General features: G+C 52.4%; 1 protein-coding gene across 4 annotated transcripts; it reads left to right on the top strand.

Moving 5' to 3' along the window:
* The first annotated feature begins 607 nt into the window (after nucleotides 1-607).
* Nucleotides 608-15,416, top strand: Clk3 (CDC like kinase 3). 4 transcript variants are annotated; one of them, XM_027414949.2, is made up of 13 exons: nucleotides 608-1,506; nucleotides 4,833-4,984; nucleotides 5,614-5,830; nucleotides 7,938-8,034; nucleotides 8,311-8,377; nucleotides 10,694-10,810; nucleotides 11,417-11,583; nucleotides 12,693-12,787; nucleotides 12,885-13,014; nucleotides 13,354-13,436; nucleotides 13,888-13,967; nucleotides 14,258-14,348; nucleotides 15,004-15,416. In XM_027414949.2, the coding sequence occupies exons 1-13, from the start codon at nucleotides 1,057-1,059 to the stop codon at nucleotides 15,178-15,180; spliced, it is 1,923 nt and encodes a 640-aa protein (XP_027270750.1). In that variant the 5' UTR covers nucleotides 608-1,056; the 3' UTR covers nucleotides 15,181-15,416. The 4 variants fall into 4 exon arrangements, with proteins under 4 accessions (XP_027270750.1, XP_027270752.1, XP_027270751.1 ...); XM_027414950.2 differs by having other exon boundaries at nucleotides 1,451-1,543; XM_027414951.2 differs by lacking the exons at nucleotides 7,938-8,034; nucleotides 8,311-8,377 and having other exon boundaries at nucleotides 1,371-1,506.
* The last annotated feature ends 544 nt before the right edge of the window (nucleotides 15,417-15,960 follow it).

The following is a 15,960-nucleotide window of genomic DNA, read 5'->3' as shown; positions in this document are numbered from 1 at the left end:
GGTGTGTGTGGGGGTGATGACACCACAGAAACCTGTGAATGTATGAAATTCTGTCAGTGTGGCCCTGAGCTTCAGGCGGGATCTGCATCTTCTGACACCTGGATTTTTCAGTATCTTTGGCTTCTGGGGTGGGACTAGAGGAAGCAGCAACTGAAGCTGCTGTTGAATTTCTTCGTGGTTAGAAGGTGACTATGGGGTCAGCTTGAGGTTACGTTAGCAATTTTAATCACCCAGCTTTTTTTACTCAGCTACTGTTTACTTTGGTGGTGATGAAGATGCCCGGCCACTACGTCAGAGACAGAGACTAAGGTCTCTAGAGAGACACTTTCAGCATGGGAGAGAGGCTCGGTGGCGACAGGGCCTGGTGGGCGTGCATCTCATCCAGCATGGGGAGCAGGGCACATGGGAAACCCTGGTTGTCCCCCGCCACCCCCCGATTCAGTGAGATCCTTAAGGGAAGGGATGCCCCGCCCTGGCCGGCTGCTCCAGCCTCTCGGGCCTCGCGTGGCGTGGGGCAATTAAGTGCCGCACCCGCCCGCTTGGCTGCGCGACGCGCGGGGGCGGAGACGCTGTCAAAGCGAGGCCTTCCCAAAGGACCTCGACCTGCTTTCTGGAAAAATAGGACCTCATGATCCTGCCACGACAAAAGCGTGGGGCAGTAGGTGGGAGGGGTCACGCCCGAGGCCGCAGCAAAAAGGACAGCCGAGTAACTCAGTGGCAGAGCTGGAGCGAGGCACGGCGCGGGGCTTTGTGTGGCGCGGGTTTCCTAGCCCAGCAACCGTGCTGATTGGCAGCAAGACGCTCTGAGGTGTTCAAGAGAAGGGGACGTACTCTCCTCAGACCCCACCGCCGAGGCTCGCGGGCATCTTCCCGGAGACTGCTCCGCAAGCTCGAGAGAGCTGGGGCGTGGCGCCAAGACTTTCAAAAACCCCGCACAAGCCGAGAGCAGAATGTGTCGCTTGCTTCTTGCGCGCAAGCGGAGTCGCGCCCGCCTTCCTCAGCCCGGGCGCACCGTCCGCTTTCGTCTCTAGCGCCCTCCCGGGCCCCGGGAGAACAATGCCAGTCCTCTCCGCGCGCAGGAAGAGGCTGGCGAGCACGGCCGGGCCGCGGCGGCGGAGTGGACCCAGCCTGGCAGTCCGGTGGGTTCCTTCTTTCGGCCCAGAGCCGAGCTCCGGCCGCGGTGGCGGCCGAGCACCGATGCGGCCTCGGGGGCCTACGTGCACTACAGCACGGCGAGGGGCGGGTCGCGGCCCGAGGATGCTCCCGGGACCTCCCGGAAGAGACCTCCACCGCGGCGACCCCGACCCCAGAGGGGCAGGTCGGTCCCCCAGAGCCTGCGAGTTGGGGGCTAGAGCGGCCAGGCCTCTGGGCCGGGTCGAGCCCGGGCCGCCGACGGCTGCGTCACGCGAAGGGGCGGTGCTGCCACGGGCGGAGGCCGGAGCCGGAAGCGGAAGAGGCGCTCGGAGTGGGGAGTGGGGCCTAGCCGCAGCCGGAGCCTGGGAGACGGTGAGTGTGGGCCCGAGCCCGCGGCCGGGCGGCTTGGGTGAGTCGGTGGCGACGGGCAAGCTGGTACGGGTACCTCAGCTCCCGGTCGGGTCTCGGCGTGTACCTTTTTCCCCTCTTCGGCCCACGTCAGGCCGCGGTCCCGACCTCTCACCCCTGACCCGCCGCTTCTCTCCCGGAGGGCGGTCACTGTAGACCCCTTTTCTGGATCCCGCGGTGTTGGAGGCGGAGTCCTAGCGGCCTCCGAGGCGGCTGGGAGGTTCCACATTGGGCCCCACGCGGGCCAGCCGGCTGGGGTCGCGTCCGACCTAGGCTAACCTGGAAAGGCTTTCCCTGCCCCGGGCTCGAGGCTTAGCCCGCAGACCTCCTCCGCGCGCCGCCTGGAGTTTGATTCTGGCCCAGGCTGGCCTTCCCTCTGGCCGCCGGGTCTTCCCTTGGCGGTTACGGGGAACGGGGCTCTGAGACCCCTGGGATCCGGGCGGAAGGAAGGGACTCGAGTGCCGGCCTCCGGCCCCTCGGTGTTTTGTTATGATGGAACCGCTCCATCCCGGAGAGTGGGCCAGACCGAGCCGGGAGTACAAATGTCCAGGCTGCTCCTCGGTCCGGCCGGGAGCCTCTATGCTTTAGTTCCGGGTGCGGGTGCCCTGATGCTTGGGTGGGAATTGCTTGAGTCTGGCCCCCGTCAAGGCGGAGTTGGCGGCCTTCCAGCTTCCCTCCTCCGTGCCCTTGAAAAGGAGGAGCGTTTTGCCCGGTGGCAGCCGCAGCTTGCGAGGTGGCAGGTTTGAGGTTGCAGTGGTGGGGCACTGCCAGCCAAAAATAACCATGGGTCGCTTGGGTGGCAGGAATCCGGGAGGGCAGCCGCTGACCTGGCTGGCTGCTCTTCTTGTCAGCCCGGTTCTCTAGCCAGGAGCAGCAAATGAGAAGCCAGCTAGGCCTGTGCTCAGAGAAAAAGCTGGCATCCTTAGCTTGGTTTCGTTGGTCACATTGCTTTTTTTCTTCATTGTACAGAGCAGAACCTCCTAAAGCATGATTGTGGCTCTTTAGTTTTAAAAAGCCTCTCTTTCTGCTGAGGTCTCAGAAAATCAGAGGGAATTTATGAGAAATGAGCCCAAAAGCCCTGGCTGGGATGATGACGTGGGACACCTGGTATTTCCCATATATCACCTGTTCAGGATGAGTTGCAAGGGAGGTGATCTCCATTACTACTACCCTGTGTGTGGTACTTAATGGCCGTCATACTTGGCCTTCTTTGCCAGGTGTTATCTTCATTTTCCTGGCATGGCAACAGAGGTCTAAAGTGATTTGTATAAATAAGGCCACAGGGCCAGTAGTGGCAGCACTGGGATTGAGTTCAGGGTTTTCTGCCGAAACTTCCTACCGGGTCCCTTGGAAAGGATTATAAATTAAGGCATTCATCATAACCCTGAGTGTTACCTGGAACCTTCTTAGGGTTAATGAAAGGCTATATTTAGTACTTATTATGGCCCAAACCTTTTCTAGGCTTTTGACTTTATAGGGCAGACATATTTAATTCTTCTAGAACCTTTAAGAGATTATTGTTTCCTTGTTTCAAGAGGAGGCTGAAGCTGAGTGGTTAATAACTTGTCTAAAGGCAAACATTGACGTGGTAGTGCCGTGGACTAGGTTGTCATTGGACTCTGAAGCTGTGACTTTCCTCTCAAGTAGACACGTGGTCATGAAAGATTTCTAGGTCTCAGAAGGAAAACTTTGGCCACGTGTATGTTAGACCATATCACCACATCCTCCAGATAGGGTGCTTTTTCTGCCTGGTGAGGATGGGCAGGACCACACTTGTCTTGAGGGAAGATATGTGCTCTGGTCAGTAGGATGTCTTTTGGGTCAGTTAGTGAGACATGAGATACTGCTTTCAGGCCATAGCTTGAGCACCTGCTGTAAGATAATTGGGAAAAAACAAAAACAAAATGATTATTTAGATGATTGTGAAAACAACAAATCTACAGATCTTATGTAGTGTTTATCTCTGAGGATTTCTGGGTGGCCCAGACTTTTCAGATGGAGGGTTGCTAGTGGGGAGATAGAAGGCAGTGCCTTTCTTAGGGTCCCCAGAGACTCCCAGTGGTTTAGATGAATTGGCCTCCCTGTCCTGCTCATACACAAGTAGCTGTTTCATTTTTGAATTGTGTTGGTGAGGTGAAGCAGCCTTGATGGATTTGTTTAAAAGGTGCTTGGCCAGGCAAGCCTGGGACTGTGCAAGACTAGAGGTTGGGTGTGAGCAATTGCTGGCTTGGAAAGCAAACAAGCAAAGGTCTCTTGCCTGGCCATCTGGTGAGGAGAATGTGAAGGGGCAGGATATGGGTGAAAATGGTACCATCCTCATGTAGCCATCTTCCTCAGCTGGTTGCTGATCCAGCTTGGGAGTCTCCTGTACTGGATATAAGTCCTCAGTGGCTAGGGGTAGTGAATCGAAAGCCTGCTTCTGCTTCCACGTGTAGACCTACAGCCACGTCTTCTAGGCACCTCCAGAGATAGTCTCACGAAGCAGTGATGGTCAGGGGAGCTAGACCCGATGGCAATGATGCTGTTGCTGAAAGTTGAAACACCTGGTATGGGACTCTAGTTGGTCTGAGGGCCTCTAAAATGTGCCTCAGGCAAGCAGCTTAGATTCTCTGAGGATTGTGGCACCTTCCTGGGCTGAGACTGGATGGGCCAGCAAGGGCTGGGCAGGCCCTCTGGGCCTATGCCCACTTGGCTACACCTTGGTAGAAGGTAGGGAATGTTGATGAGACATTGTGTCTTTGCTCAAGGTTTAGTGTTCTCCTTTCTACTGTGTCTTCTCACAACTTCGAGTTGAGTCCAGTTCAATGCTTTAGCAAGGCAGCTTGCAGTTTCTGAAACCACTAAGTACATTGGTTCCATGCCACCAGTTCATTAGTTTCAGGCTCCTAGAACATTTAGGTTATAGGATTCCATAGGCAGGAAGACATTGAGCAAAGCTCTTCTTTCCCCCTGTCCTAGCATCTCTGTGACAGTGCTCAGAATCCCCTAAGAGATCTACTTCTGTATCTGGGCCCTGACTTATCCAGTTCAAGTGTTCAGGCCCCTAGGCCATGCTGGGGAGGCACCTGTTTGTTTATTCACTGGCAAAAGGATGGAGTCACCCATTGTCTGCTGTTCTGTTACTGTGACCTCAGAGTTCTTCTTTACTTCATAAACCCGGGGGTAGGGGGGTTGCCCCTAAATAGAACAATGGGCCTCTTCTTCAGGAGCACCTGGCTGCACCAGGCAGCCCTGTGGCTGGAAGCAGTGAGCTGTGTGTTGAGCAGGGCTTTCTCTTTCTTGTGGCCTAGATGCATCACTGTAAGCGATACCGTTCCCCAGAGCCAGACCCATACCTGAGCTACCGCTGGAAGAGGAGGCGGTCTTACAGTCGGGAGCATGAAGGTCGACTACGATACCCATCCCGAAGGGAGCCTCCCCCAAGGAGATCACGGTCCAGAAGGTGAGTGGGAGCTGGTTTGGAAGGAAGGAAACACTTGTTTCCTCAGCGAGATGAGCAGATGGCCCAGAGGCTCTGGTGGCTTTAGGTTCTTTTAGATGACTGCTTCTGCCCAGCTGCCTGTGGATCCTTGCCTATTTCCTGGCCTCAGCAGAAGCTACCCTCCTTGTCACCCTTTCTTTGTCACAAAGTGGTCCTTCTTCTCCCTCTGTATTTTCTACACCAGTACCCCACCTATGAGCCTTCCTCAGTGGGAAGTAGGAACATTGTCCTAGCCTTAGAAAGACTGGTCCCAAGTCCTGTCTGAGTCCCCAGACCAAAGTAACAGTTGTACCAGGCTAGTCAACTCTGTCACTGTTGGAGGCCTTTCTCTATGCTTGCTCACTTTTTTTTTTTTGCTTCCTCACTCCTTGTGGCATGGAGGAGCACTGTCATTACCCAAGGCTCTGGAGAATAAGCTTGGTACCTTTGCACCTTCTCTTTTGTTTACTTCCCTCAGCTTGGATGCTTCAGCTCTGACAGGCTTTCCCTTAAGAGCCTTTGCAGGGGCCCTGCCAAAGGCCTCTTGCCTGCTGGCAGGAACCTGGCTGGTAGGACCCTTCTTGACTCGTGTCCTCACTTCCTCTTGGCAGCCATGACCGCCTACCCTACCCTCGGAGATACCGGGAACACCGTGACAGCGATACGTATAGGTGTGAAGAGCGGAGCCCATCCTTTGGAGAGGACTGCTATGGGTCTTCACGTTCTCGACATCGGAGACGGTCACGAGAGAGAGGGCCATACCGTACCCGCAAGCATGCCCACCACTGTCACAAACGCCGTACCAGGTCTTGTAGCAGCGCCTCCTCGGTGAGTGGTGGCCAGAGTGTGCTAACAGAGGCCTAAAAGCCTCATCTCTTTCTAGCCTTCTCTCAGGCTGCCTGGTCTGGGTGAGTACTGGCAGCCCTGTGCACACACACCATTGTGTGTGCACACATTTGTGTGCGTGTGCGTGTTTGGTACAGGGCTAAGCAAGGATGTTATGCCCTCCATCTTCTGGCCCCTTGCCAGTGGCAACTGTAGGGGCTCTGGCTCCGGCGCTGGCTGGTTTCCAGCCTGTCTGTGTCTACCCATTGTTCCAGGCATAGGCTACATGGCACACATGCCTGGGACACACTTCTCAGGGATCGTACTAAGATTGCTGGTTTGTGGCTTGGGGTTTATATGCCTTGTTCCCTTCATCTCCCTGCACATTGCTAAGTGCTTTGAGTGTGGACTTGACCACCTCTGTCGCCTCACTTTCAAACCCTGCTTTCCCAGAGGACCAGAGTCTGCATTACCCAATAAAAAGGGACACTTTACGAGTGATATTTTTTTCCTCTTTTAAATGCTGGGAATCCGACCCAGAGCCCATACATACTAGGCAACTGCTCTACCACTGAGCTATGTCACATCCCAGTCCCCATGCTTCCTCTTTGTTTTTGAAAATCTTGTTATGTATTCCAGGTTGGCCTAAAACTCCTGATCCTTTTGCCTCTACTTCCTGAGTGCTAGGCGCCACTGCCTGACTTCCTAGCCCTTTCTCTTTTTTGATACGAATCTTGAATTTCTGTGTTGAACCTTCTAAGTTGATGGTCTACAAGAGCACATCACTTTGCCCTGTCAGTCAGCCCAGATGGGGAGCTTCCAGTCTGACTTCCAGCCAGGCTCTCTTCTGCCTTGTTCCTTGATAGGTGGGATACTTGTGGTGAGGAGAGGCAGCTATCTGTGTGATGGGCCCCCAGGCCTCACCTTGTTGCAGACCACTTAAAAACAGAGGTTGGCCAGCATTCTAGGGTGGTGGGGTGAACAGACCAAGAGCCAACCCTGTACTCAATCCCATGGAAAAGGAAAGTCACTTGTATGTTTCTGAGGTTATGTGCTGTCTTCTCTGCTCCCCATCTGTTCTCCCCATGTTGTCCTCCTGCTGGCCAAGAGGCCTATGAATAGTAGTAGTGGGTTCATTGGAGGTATCTTTTCCGCTCAGTGCTCTGTGACTTGCGTGGCATGGGTTGAAGGTTGACTCTTGCAGGTGAGTCCAGCATGGCCTGTGGCCTCAGACAGTGCCACATGCTGCCACAGGATGGCAGTGTAAGTCTGTTGCTCTGCTTATTTTTGGTGCCCTCTGTCGTTGTGGGACGGGTTTGGTTTGTGAGTGGCACAGGTCCTAAGGCCAGGTCAGGAGCTGGCTTGGGGCCTGAAGGTCGGCTGTCCTGGAGGATCTCAGCCAGGCTCATTTCCTGCTGGAGACTGGTGGCAGGAGGGCTGCTGGCAGAAGGCTGTTTATGGTAGTTGGTTAAGTCTGGCCAAAGATGTCATGTGGGGGCAGGTAGTAGTTTGGTTTTATGTGGCAGCTGTTGAGCATGTTGTAAGGTTGTGTGGGCGAGTAGAGGCAGGCAGGGACAGGCTGAGCATACTGCTGCAGATACTGCTGCAGCTAAAGCCAGGATAGCCTTCTGACCAGTCCAGAAGGTTGGACCAGTTTGGGCCAGCCGCCTTTTTGCGCCGTTTGCTCTCACTGTGTTTTCAGCTCTGGCCAAAGTCATGGGAGGGTCAGGGCGGGGGAGACTCAGAAGAGGAGGGAGTCAGGGCTGTGGCTGTCCTTGGGGCCTGGCCCCTCTGTGTCAGAGGCTGGACATCTTTCTGAGCATTTGTGGCACTCTTCTTAGAGATAATGTCCGAGTTTTCTTACATACCTGTAGCTGTTTTTGCTTTTCTGTTTTGAAGTCAGTTTGTGTCTTGACGTGTCCCTTGCAATATCCCTATCGTTATATATGCTGTGTGCCTTATGAAATGCTGGGATCTGGAAAATCCAACCAACCAACCCACCGGCTCCTCACCGTCTCCACCTCTGCCTTTGACTGACACCTCAATCTGTCAATCGGAACCGCCTACCATGCGATTGGTCGGATGGCGTTTCGGGGGGCGGTGCATGCAGAGAAGCCAACAGAGCAGTAAGCGCAGCAGCCGGAGTGTGGAAGATGACAAGGAGGGCCACCTGGTGTGCCGGATCGGCGATTGGCTCCAAGAGCGATGTACAGCCACCTTTCGTAAAACTTTACCTCTCTACTTTCTACCCCCCTTGTTAGATGAGACCTCTCCTGCGTGGAGGGGCCTCTAGTGCTCGTGGCTCCTTAGTGGGGCCACCAGTAATTGCCTGAATGACACAGACACTAGCAACTTCTGTTTTTAAGAGTGTAGCAGTGAGCAAGAACCTTTGTTGTTTTTGAGGATTTGAATGCTGTGAACTTACAGGAGCTGCCAGACTCCCACCCTCCAGACTCTCATGCCCAGCTTCTTCTCTCTCACAGATGAGATCGTGGGGAACCTGGGTGAAGGCACCTTTGGCAAGGTGGTGGAGTGCTTGGACCATGCCAGGTGAGCATGTTAGAACAGCACAGCCAATTCTGGGTGTGAGCATCCTTGGAAGTTTGGGGTTCATGAGGGTGCAGCTCTTTTTGATGGGTAGCACCAGTGCAGGATGTATGTGTTGGGTTTTGCTGATCTCATGAAGTAAGGGAGAAATTCTTGGAGTTTGACGGGCATGTGACATCCTGCCCAAGAACTTTTGGTTATCTCTGCCCTTTCTGAGGTGTGGCATTGGTAACAGGGCAGGACCAAAGGCCTGGCTTATGTGGCCTGTTGCTGTATCCCATGAGCTTTTAGAGATTTTTGGCCAGGCATCATCCTTTTTTCTGGTTTCTTGGGCAGTGAAAAGGACAGATACCAAAGTTCTGGGAACCTTTCAGCAATTCAAAGTGAGTCAGTACAGGCCAGTGGAGGTGGAATTCAGCTCTGCCAGCAGCCCTGGAAGGGGTTTCTTTTGGAATGAGTTACACCCATGTTAAAGATACAACCAATGTAGGGGGACCTGGTCTGAATTAATGGCTTCTCTTTCTCCCTCTGGGCCAGGAGGTTGATCTTTGCCCCTCCCATGTCGGCTTGAGAGGTTCTAGCCAAGGGAAATCAGACTCTGGCCTTCTCATCCAGCAGCTGCTGCCCATTCCAGTGTGGCTAAGGTCTTGAATAGTCCGTGTTGAGTGTGTCCAGATTGGGGAGGCAGTGACTTCCTGTGTCATTCTCCTGTGGCCACATCTCTCCCTCCCATCCTAACAGTGTAACACTTATCCCCTATCATCTGCCAGACTAGGATCCTTGCTTTCTTCCCTATAGCTGTAGGTGAGAGGCAAACCTCTGGGAATCAGTTGTTCTCATGCCTAATAACCTCTAATTGCTTTAGTGCATTAGCAAAAGAGTACTGGTGTCCTCATTTGAGCCATGCCAGTCACTGCTTCAGAGATGAAACAAGAACATCCTCTGAGGTTGCCCAAGTTATACCTCAGCCATTGATGACTGAGCTGGGCCTGCTGCTGTTCATGGTTCTCCCACATTAAGTGGGCTGCTTAGAAAGAACCATTGGACCGAAAGTCAGCCATTCCTTCAGCCGTGAGTTGAAGTCTAATGTGACTGAGAAGCTCCCTTCTGCTCCCAGTTTCCACTCAAATACCTGTTCATCCACCATGACCCAAGAATGAGTGTAGGGGCACATACATACTGTCCTGTGACCAGATGTAGACAGGACAGATCCAAGAACTCTTGACAGCAGGAAGACAGCTACAGTGTATGGGCTGTTCCTCTTTGAGTAGCTGGGGATGGGAAATGAGCCTGAGGTCACTAGAGGACCGACATAAGGTCTTGGGAACGTTTAAAGAATTCAAAGGGAGTCAGTGCAGGCCAGTGGTGGTGGAGTTCAGCTCTGGCAGCATCCCTGGAAGGGGTTTCTTTTGGAATAAGTTACACCTGTGTTAAAGAGAAGGCCGGTGGGGGTGGGAACGGGGACTGTTTCAGAAATCTGAAGTAACAGCCATTCCTCGGCCTGGAGAAACCAGAAAAATGAATGAGGGCTATCGAAGCAGGCCATTCTGAAGAAGTTGCCTTTGCCTGTGGGCCTATGAACTTGTTTCCAGCACCAAGGCCAGTCCTTGAGCCACCAGAGGGTACACCCTGATGGGTCAGGGCCACCTCATTCCAGGTCTTCATTGGCACCTGAATACTAGCTCTCATTGACTAGTCTTGGCAATCCAGCCTGGCATGTTTCCTTGTCTGCTCACACCCTGCACACGGCCTGCTAGAGTGGGTGGGAGTAGAGTATGAAGGGCAGACCAACAACAGTGGGAACTCTTGGGACACTGATAAAGAGTTCCTGGCCCTCTATAGCTGGTGGTAAATGCTGAGACAGTTAGATAGTTGGGGGGGGGGCACACCTGGATTATAGTATAGGGAGTGACCCAGGCTTCCAGTGAAGAAGTTAAGCCTTACTATTGCCCAGGTAAAGAAAGTATGTGGTTGAACTCTGGGTAGGGCAGCTTGGCCTACAGGGGTAGGTTATCAAATACGCTTCCAGGGGCTGGGGTTGGTCAGGATTGGCCTCAGCTCCTCTGGATTCTTCTTGGGGAGCTAGAAATTTCTGAGAGCCTAAAGGTATATGATAGCATGGAAACCAAGAACATTCATACAGATGTCAGGGGATCTTGTATGGTGATCAGAAGTCTGGTGTTGCTTTTGACAGGCTGGACCTCAAGTGTAAACACTGTCTCAGGATCTGTGGTTTATATAGTGGTGTTATTGAATTGCTGAGGGGAGAAAGCTGAACTCTTGGCTGATGAGAGCCTTTACTTCTTTCCCGGTCTACAGAGGGAAGTCACAGGTTGCCCTGAAGATCATCCGTAATGTGGGCAAGTACCGGGAAGCTGCCCGTCTAGAAATTAATGTTCTCAAGAAAATCAAGGAGAAGGACAAAGAGAATAAGTTGTGAGTGTCTGCAAGGCGTGGGAGGGGTTCACTCAGTGGGGTAGCATCCTCTAGTTGTAGCTGCCTGGACCCTAGGGATTTCTCAGTGTCGCACAGGAGTTTGGTACTGCTTTCTCACAACACTCAGTCAGGGGAGTATGATGGGTCTTTCTGGAAAGAGCCCTTGGATTTCAGGCTCTACCCTATCTGGCTTTGTCACACTTGTTTGGACCCTTAAAGAGAGATTTTCTTTGGCAGATAGATGCCAACCAATCTCTCCAAGCACTTTACTGTGCTACACTCCGAAGAGGGGATGGGATGTACCTGCTCAGGCCCTCAAGAAGCTCAGCAGTACCTGGAGACCTATACTTGGTGCAGTTCTATCTCCCCCTCAGTAACTTGTGTGGCACGGCTGCTCACCATCCCAACCATGGGTGAGCTGGGACTAAAATGTAATCCCTCCACACAATAGGAAGTACAGTTCTTGCTCAGAGCCCATCTGTGTGACAGTGGATTGAAACATGTACTCTGGCTCTGAGGTTTGCGTTGTATGGTATGCAAAACAGTGGCCTTAACCTGGGAGTCAGGTGAGGTGGAGCTTGAACCCCACCTATCCTTTTCCTCTAGCCTGTGTGTCCTGATGTCTGACTGGTTCAACTTCCATGGTCATATGTGCATCGCCTTTGAGCTCCTGGGCAAGAACACCTTTGAGTTCCTGAAGGAGAACAACTTCCAGCCTTACCCCCTACCACATGTCCGGCACATGGCCTACCAGCTCTGCCATGCTCTTAGATGTAAGTGCCCAACATACTTTACCCTCAAAATAAAATCACCTAGTGTCTTGCCACCCTCCATCTCCTCTAGTGCATTGTTGATCATTCTGCAAAGTCTGTTAGAACTAGGGCCCCTGACTGAAAAGTCCTTCTGTCTTCAGTGCAGGGATGCAGGGACTGTATGTGCCAGGCTCTTTCCTGGGTTCTTAGGAAGAAAACGGGAAAGTACTCTAGAAGTTGCCTAGCTACTGACCCTGCCTTCACCTGCCTTCACCTTCATAGAAAAGAAGAAAAGGTAGAAGGTGGACCTGACAGATTTCTCCTGTCACTCAAATATCCACCAAGCTTGAAGAGCAGCTGTGATGGAACCAATGCTCAGCACACTAGGACTTATGTAGAAAAGGCAAATTGGAAAGTGACAAGTGAAGGTCCTAGAGCTAAGATGTATAGGGTCTGAGTAGGTGACAGGGGAGAAGAACCAAGTAAGGGGCACAGTTCTGCAAAGGTCTAGTGCAGAGGGAACTTGGTGGAAGTATGGCTCAGATGAGGTCATGGAGTTGTGAGGCTCTTAACTGGCCACACATGGGAACACTGAGGTTGAAAAGTAATGAGTAGTTGAACGTGCCAGCAAAACAGATTGGATGCAGAAGGCTTCCCTGCTTAGGGCTGGCTTATAGGCATGTGATCAACAATCTTACCTTTGGAGCAGTGAACCCTATTACATAGCTAGTGCTGAGGAAAAGGACTCACTAATGTTGCAGATTCAGTGAGATGGTATGGTAAGGCTCTGCCTCTAGAGAGAGTGGTAGAGGGGCTGTTTGATGGAAAGCATTCCTTCCCTCCCTGCCTTCTGAGGCTCATGAGGCCTTGCAGAACTCTTAAGAAAGCTGGGAGGGGTCAGGCAGTGGTGTTGCACGGCCTTTAATCCCAGCATTTGGGCGGCAGAGGCAGGCAGATCTCTGAGTTCAAGGATAGCCTGGTCTACAGAGCGAGTTCCAGGATAGCTAGGGCTACACAGAGAAAACCTGTCTAGGAAAAACCTCTGCTGGGGTTGTGTGTAGTTTGAGCAGGTCTGGCCAAGAGGTGATAGGCAAGCCTGGGTTCTCAATATATGTTTCTCACTCTCCTAGTTCTACATGAGAACCAGCTGACCCACACAGACTTGAAGCCAGAGAACATCTTGTTTGTGAATTCTGAGTTTGAAACCCTCTACAATGAGCACAAGGTAGAGAGCACTGACTGGGTGGGCAAGAGTGTGGCCCTGCTCCAAGGTAGGTCACCTACCTGGGCAGACTGACCTAGCTGGCCTGCCTTGCCTTCAGAGCTGCGAGGAGAAGTCAGTGAAGAATACCAGCATCCGAGTGGCAGACTTTGGCAGTGCCACATTTGACCATGAACATCACACCACCATTGTGGCCACCCGTCACTATCGCCCACCTGAGGTGATCCTTGGTGAGTGGCTTCATAGCCCCCAATGTTGTTTATACCCGGCAGTTGTCAAAATGAATAGTTGAATGTGGTAGCACACACCTGTAATCCAAGACCTTGGAAGGTGGAGACAGAGAGATCAGTTTAGTCAGCCTTGGGCTACACAAGACCCTGTCTCAAAGTGAGGGTAATAGTACCCATCAGTCTGCTGCTCAGGACTGGACAATACCTGAGAACCCCTGACTTGGTCTTAGTTAGAAACAGCCTTGTTAGTGGGGCTTGGGCAAGAGCTGTGCCAGCCAGAGTAGCAGCTTCCTGAGGATGTGGGGTGCTGGTCTCATATCTTACTGTCTTGGCTTACAGAGCTGGGCTGGGCACAGCCCTGTGATGTCTGGAGTATCGGCTGCATTCTCTTCGAGTACTACCGTGGCTTTACACTCTTCCAGGTATAGTACGGAGTTGGTGGGCTGCAGAGAATATGGTCAGGGAGCTCTGTGTGGTTAAGGAAATGATTGATACCTTCCATCCTACCAGTTACCATGCAAGTCTAGACTCTTAAGGGTTATAGTTGCTCAGGGGAAGGAATCAGTTGAAAAGTCTAAAGCAATTAGGAGGATTTCATCAATGACAAGACTGGGTACAAACAGATTCTGTCTGGGCAGAAGCATATCATGGGCATCCTGTAGCATGAAGAACCAACCTTATATTCAGTCAGCCAGCCAGGTCCACCTGTGGGGCCAAAGAGCATGAGCCTGGCCCTGGTTCCAGGCCCATGGGCTTGCCACCAGGTTGGCTTGAGATAAGAAGAGATAGCCTAGCTTTCCTCACTCTTTATTCTCCCAAAGTGGGCAGAGGTTGGGCCTAATTCCTACTTGCTCTGTCCCTGGTCTTCTGCAGACCCATGAAAACAGAGAACACTTGGTTATGATGGAGAAGATCCTAGGGCCCATCCCATCACACATGATTCACCGTACCAGGTAAGAAGGCTCCATGGCTCTGGGTCAGCTGGGTACCAGAGATACAATACAGCCTTTGCCAAGTATTCTGTGGTTCTCTAAGGTCCTAAGAGCCTTTACTATATGTCCCTCAAACCAGTCTGGTAAAAGCTGTTTGCCCCTACTACCCTTTGCAGGGTCAGGCCCACACCTCTTTTCTGGCCCTATTGCTACCTGAAGACTGACAGGCTTTTTCCCACCTCCCACCTAAGCCCAGACCCTGAGGGCTTCTAGTCCTTGACTCCCCTTCCTTCTCATTCTTGATTTTCCAGGAAGCAGAAATATTTCTACAAAGGGGGCCTGGTTTGGGATGAAAACAGCTCTGATGGGCGGTATGTGAAGGAGAACTGCAAACCTCTGAAGGTCAGTTTCTGGCTCCCCCAGCTCAGCTCATGCCAAGGAGACAGACCCCAGGCATTGGGCAAACAAGCAACAGAGACAGGACAGGCAGCCACCAGCTGCTTGACCATCCCAGTTCTCTGTGTGAGGCAGCACCCAAGCCTACTGGGTACTGGCAATGAGGCCTTCTGCAAGCTGCCCCTGAGGGGTCCTTAGCCCTGCCCCTTTCTACAGGGGGCTGAGAATATAATGGGGAAATACACCAGAAGAGCCAGTTGTCAGACTGCTGCTTCCTGTCCCCCTCTCTTCTCTCAATTTTGAGAAGAACTAGGCAGAACTGAGGCAAGGGGGAGGGAAGACCTAGATGTGGCCATGAAGGAGGCCTGTCAACGGTTATTTGGTACCTGGACAAGTGCATTTTGCAGAGGTGATTTCTGCCCACCCATCAGAACTTTGCATGTGGGGTAGAAGCACCAACCCAGCAAGATCCCACCCGGTAGCCTAAAGTTCTGAGCATGAAAGGAAAGGAGCTGGTCTGTCCTGGAGGGCAGAAGTAGCCCTCTAAGGAGGCATCATTGCCTCCTCAACCCATTCCAGCAAGGCATCCCAGAGGCAAGGGGACTGCGGTGGCTTCCCACAACCCTGCCGTCACACTGAGGCACCTTGTGTCCTTGAGCAGAGTTACATGCTCCAGGACTCCCTGGAGCATGTGCAGCTGTTTGACCTGATGAGGAGGATGTTAGAGTTCGACCCTGCTCAGCGCATCACACTGGCAGAAGCCTTGCTGCATCCCTTCTTTGCTGGCCTGACCCCCGAGGAGCGGTCCTTCCACAGCAGCCGTAACCCCAGCAGATGACAGGTGCAGGCCAGCACACAAGGAGTTGGAGAGCTGGACTGGGCTGCTGGCCCCTTTTCTCCAGCCTCTCCCACTGGCCTCAGAGCCAGAGCCACCGATGAACAGTGCAATGTGAAGGAAGGCAGGAGCCTGCAAGGGACGGGGGGATGTGGTGCCCAGCTGCCAGAAAGCACAGATTGGACCCAAGCTATTTATATGTTGTAAAGTTATAATAAAGTGTTTCTTACTGTTTGTAACCCCCTGGTACCAGTGTGTCCATCTCCAGGCTCTTTGCCTTCTCCCTTCTTTGACTGACCTTAATAAAGTCTTTCTTAGCAGTCAGCTTGTGGAAAGCTAAGTGTGGATTGGGCCAGACACAGAAAGGCAAGCCAATGAATAAGCCAGAAGCTGGAACAACTTCTAGGACAGCAGTTCTCAACCTGGGGGTCCAATGACCCTTTCAGAGGTCGTAGACCATCAGAAAACAGATTCTTACATTACGATTCATCAGTAGCAGACTTACAAAGTAGCAACAAAAATAATTTTATGGTTGGGACTCAACACAGCATTTGGAAGGTTGAGAACCACTGCTCTAGGGCTAAGTAGATCGGTTTTAGCACCAGGATAGGGATGAGGTGGCAGACTTGCCAGACCTAGAAGACTCTTGCATCTTTCAGTCTCAAGGAACATAGCACACTGTGACTAGCTAAGCAGAATTAGGTTTTGCCTTAGCCATCGTGTCACTATGTATATATCCAACAATCATGGTAATCAGGGTAGGCTCTTAAGGATTGGGGAAAC

Source organism: Cricetulus griseus, chromosome 4 (genome assembly GCF_003668045.3).
Source record: "Cricetulus griseus strain 17A/GY chromosome 4, alternate assembly CriGri-PICRH-1.0, whole genome shotgun sequence".
Taxonomy (NCBI): domain Eukaryota; kingdom Metazoa; phylum Chordata; class Mammalia; order Rodentia; family Cricetidae; genus Cricetulus; species Cricetulus griseus.
This window is presented reverse-complemented; position numbering and strand designations above follow the sequence as displayed.

Coding starts and splice junctions, on each gene's coding strand:
- Clk3 (XM_027414949.2), top strand. CDS start 1,057: ATGCCAGTCCTCTCCGCGCGCAGGAAGAGGCTGGCGAGCACGGCCGGG. Junction 8,035..8,310: donor CGATTGGCTCCAAGAGCGAT/GTACAGCCACCT, acceptor TCTCTCTCACAG/ATGAGATCGTGGGGAACCTG. Junction 11,584..12,692: donor GCTCTGCCATGCTCTTAGAT/GTAAGTGCCCAA, acceptor TCACTCTCCTAG/TTCTACATGAGAACCAGCTG.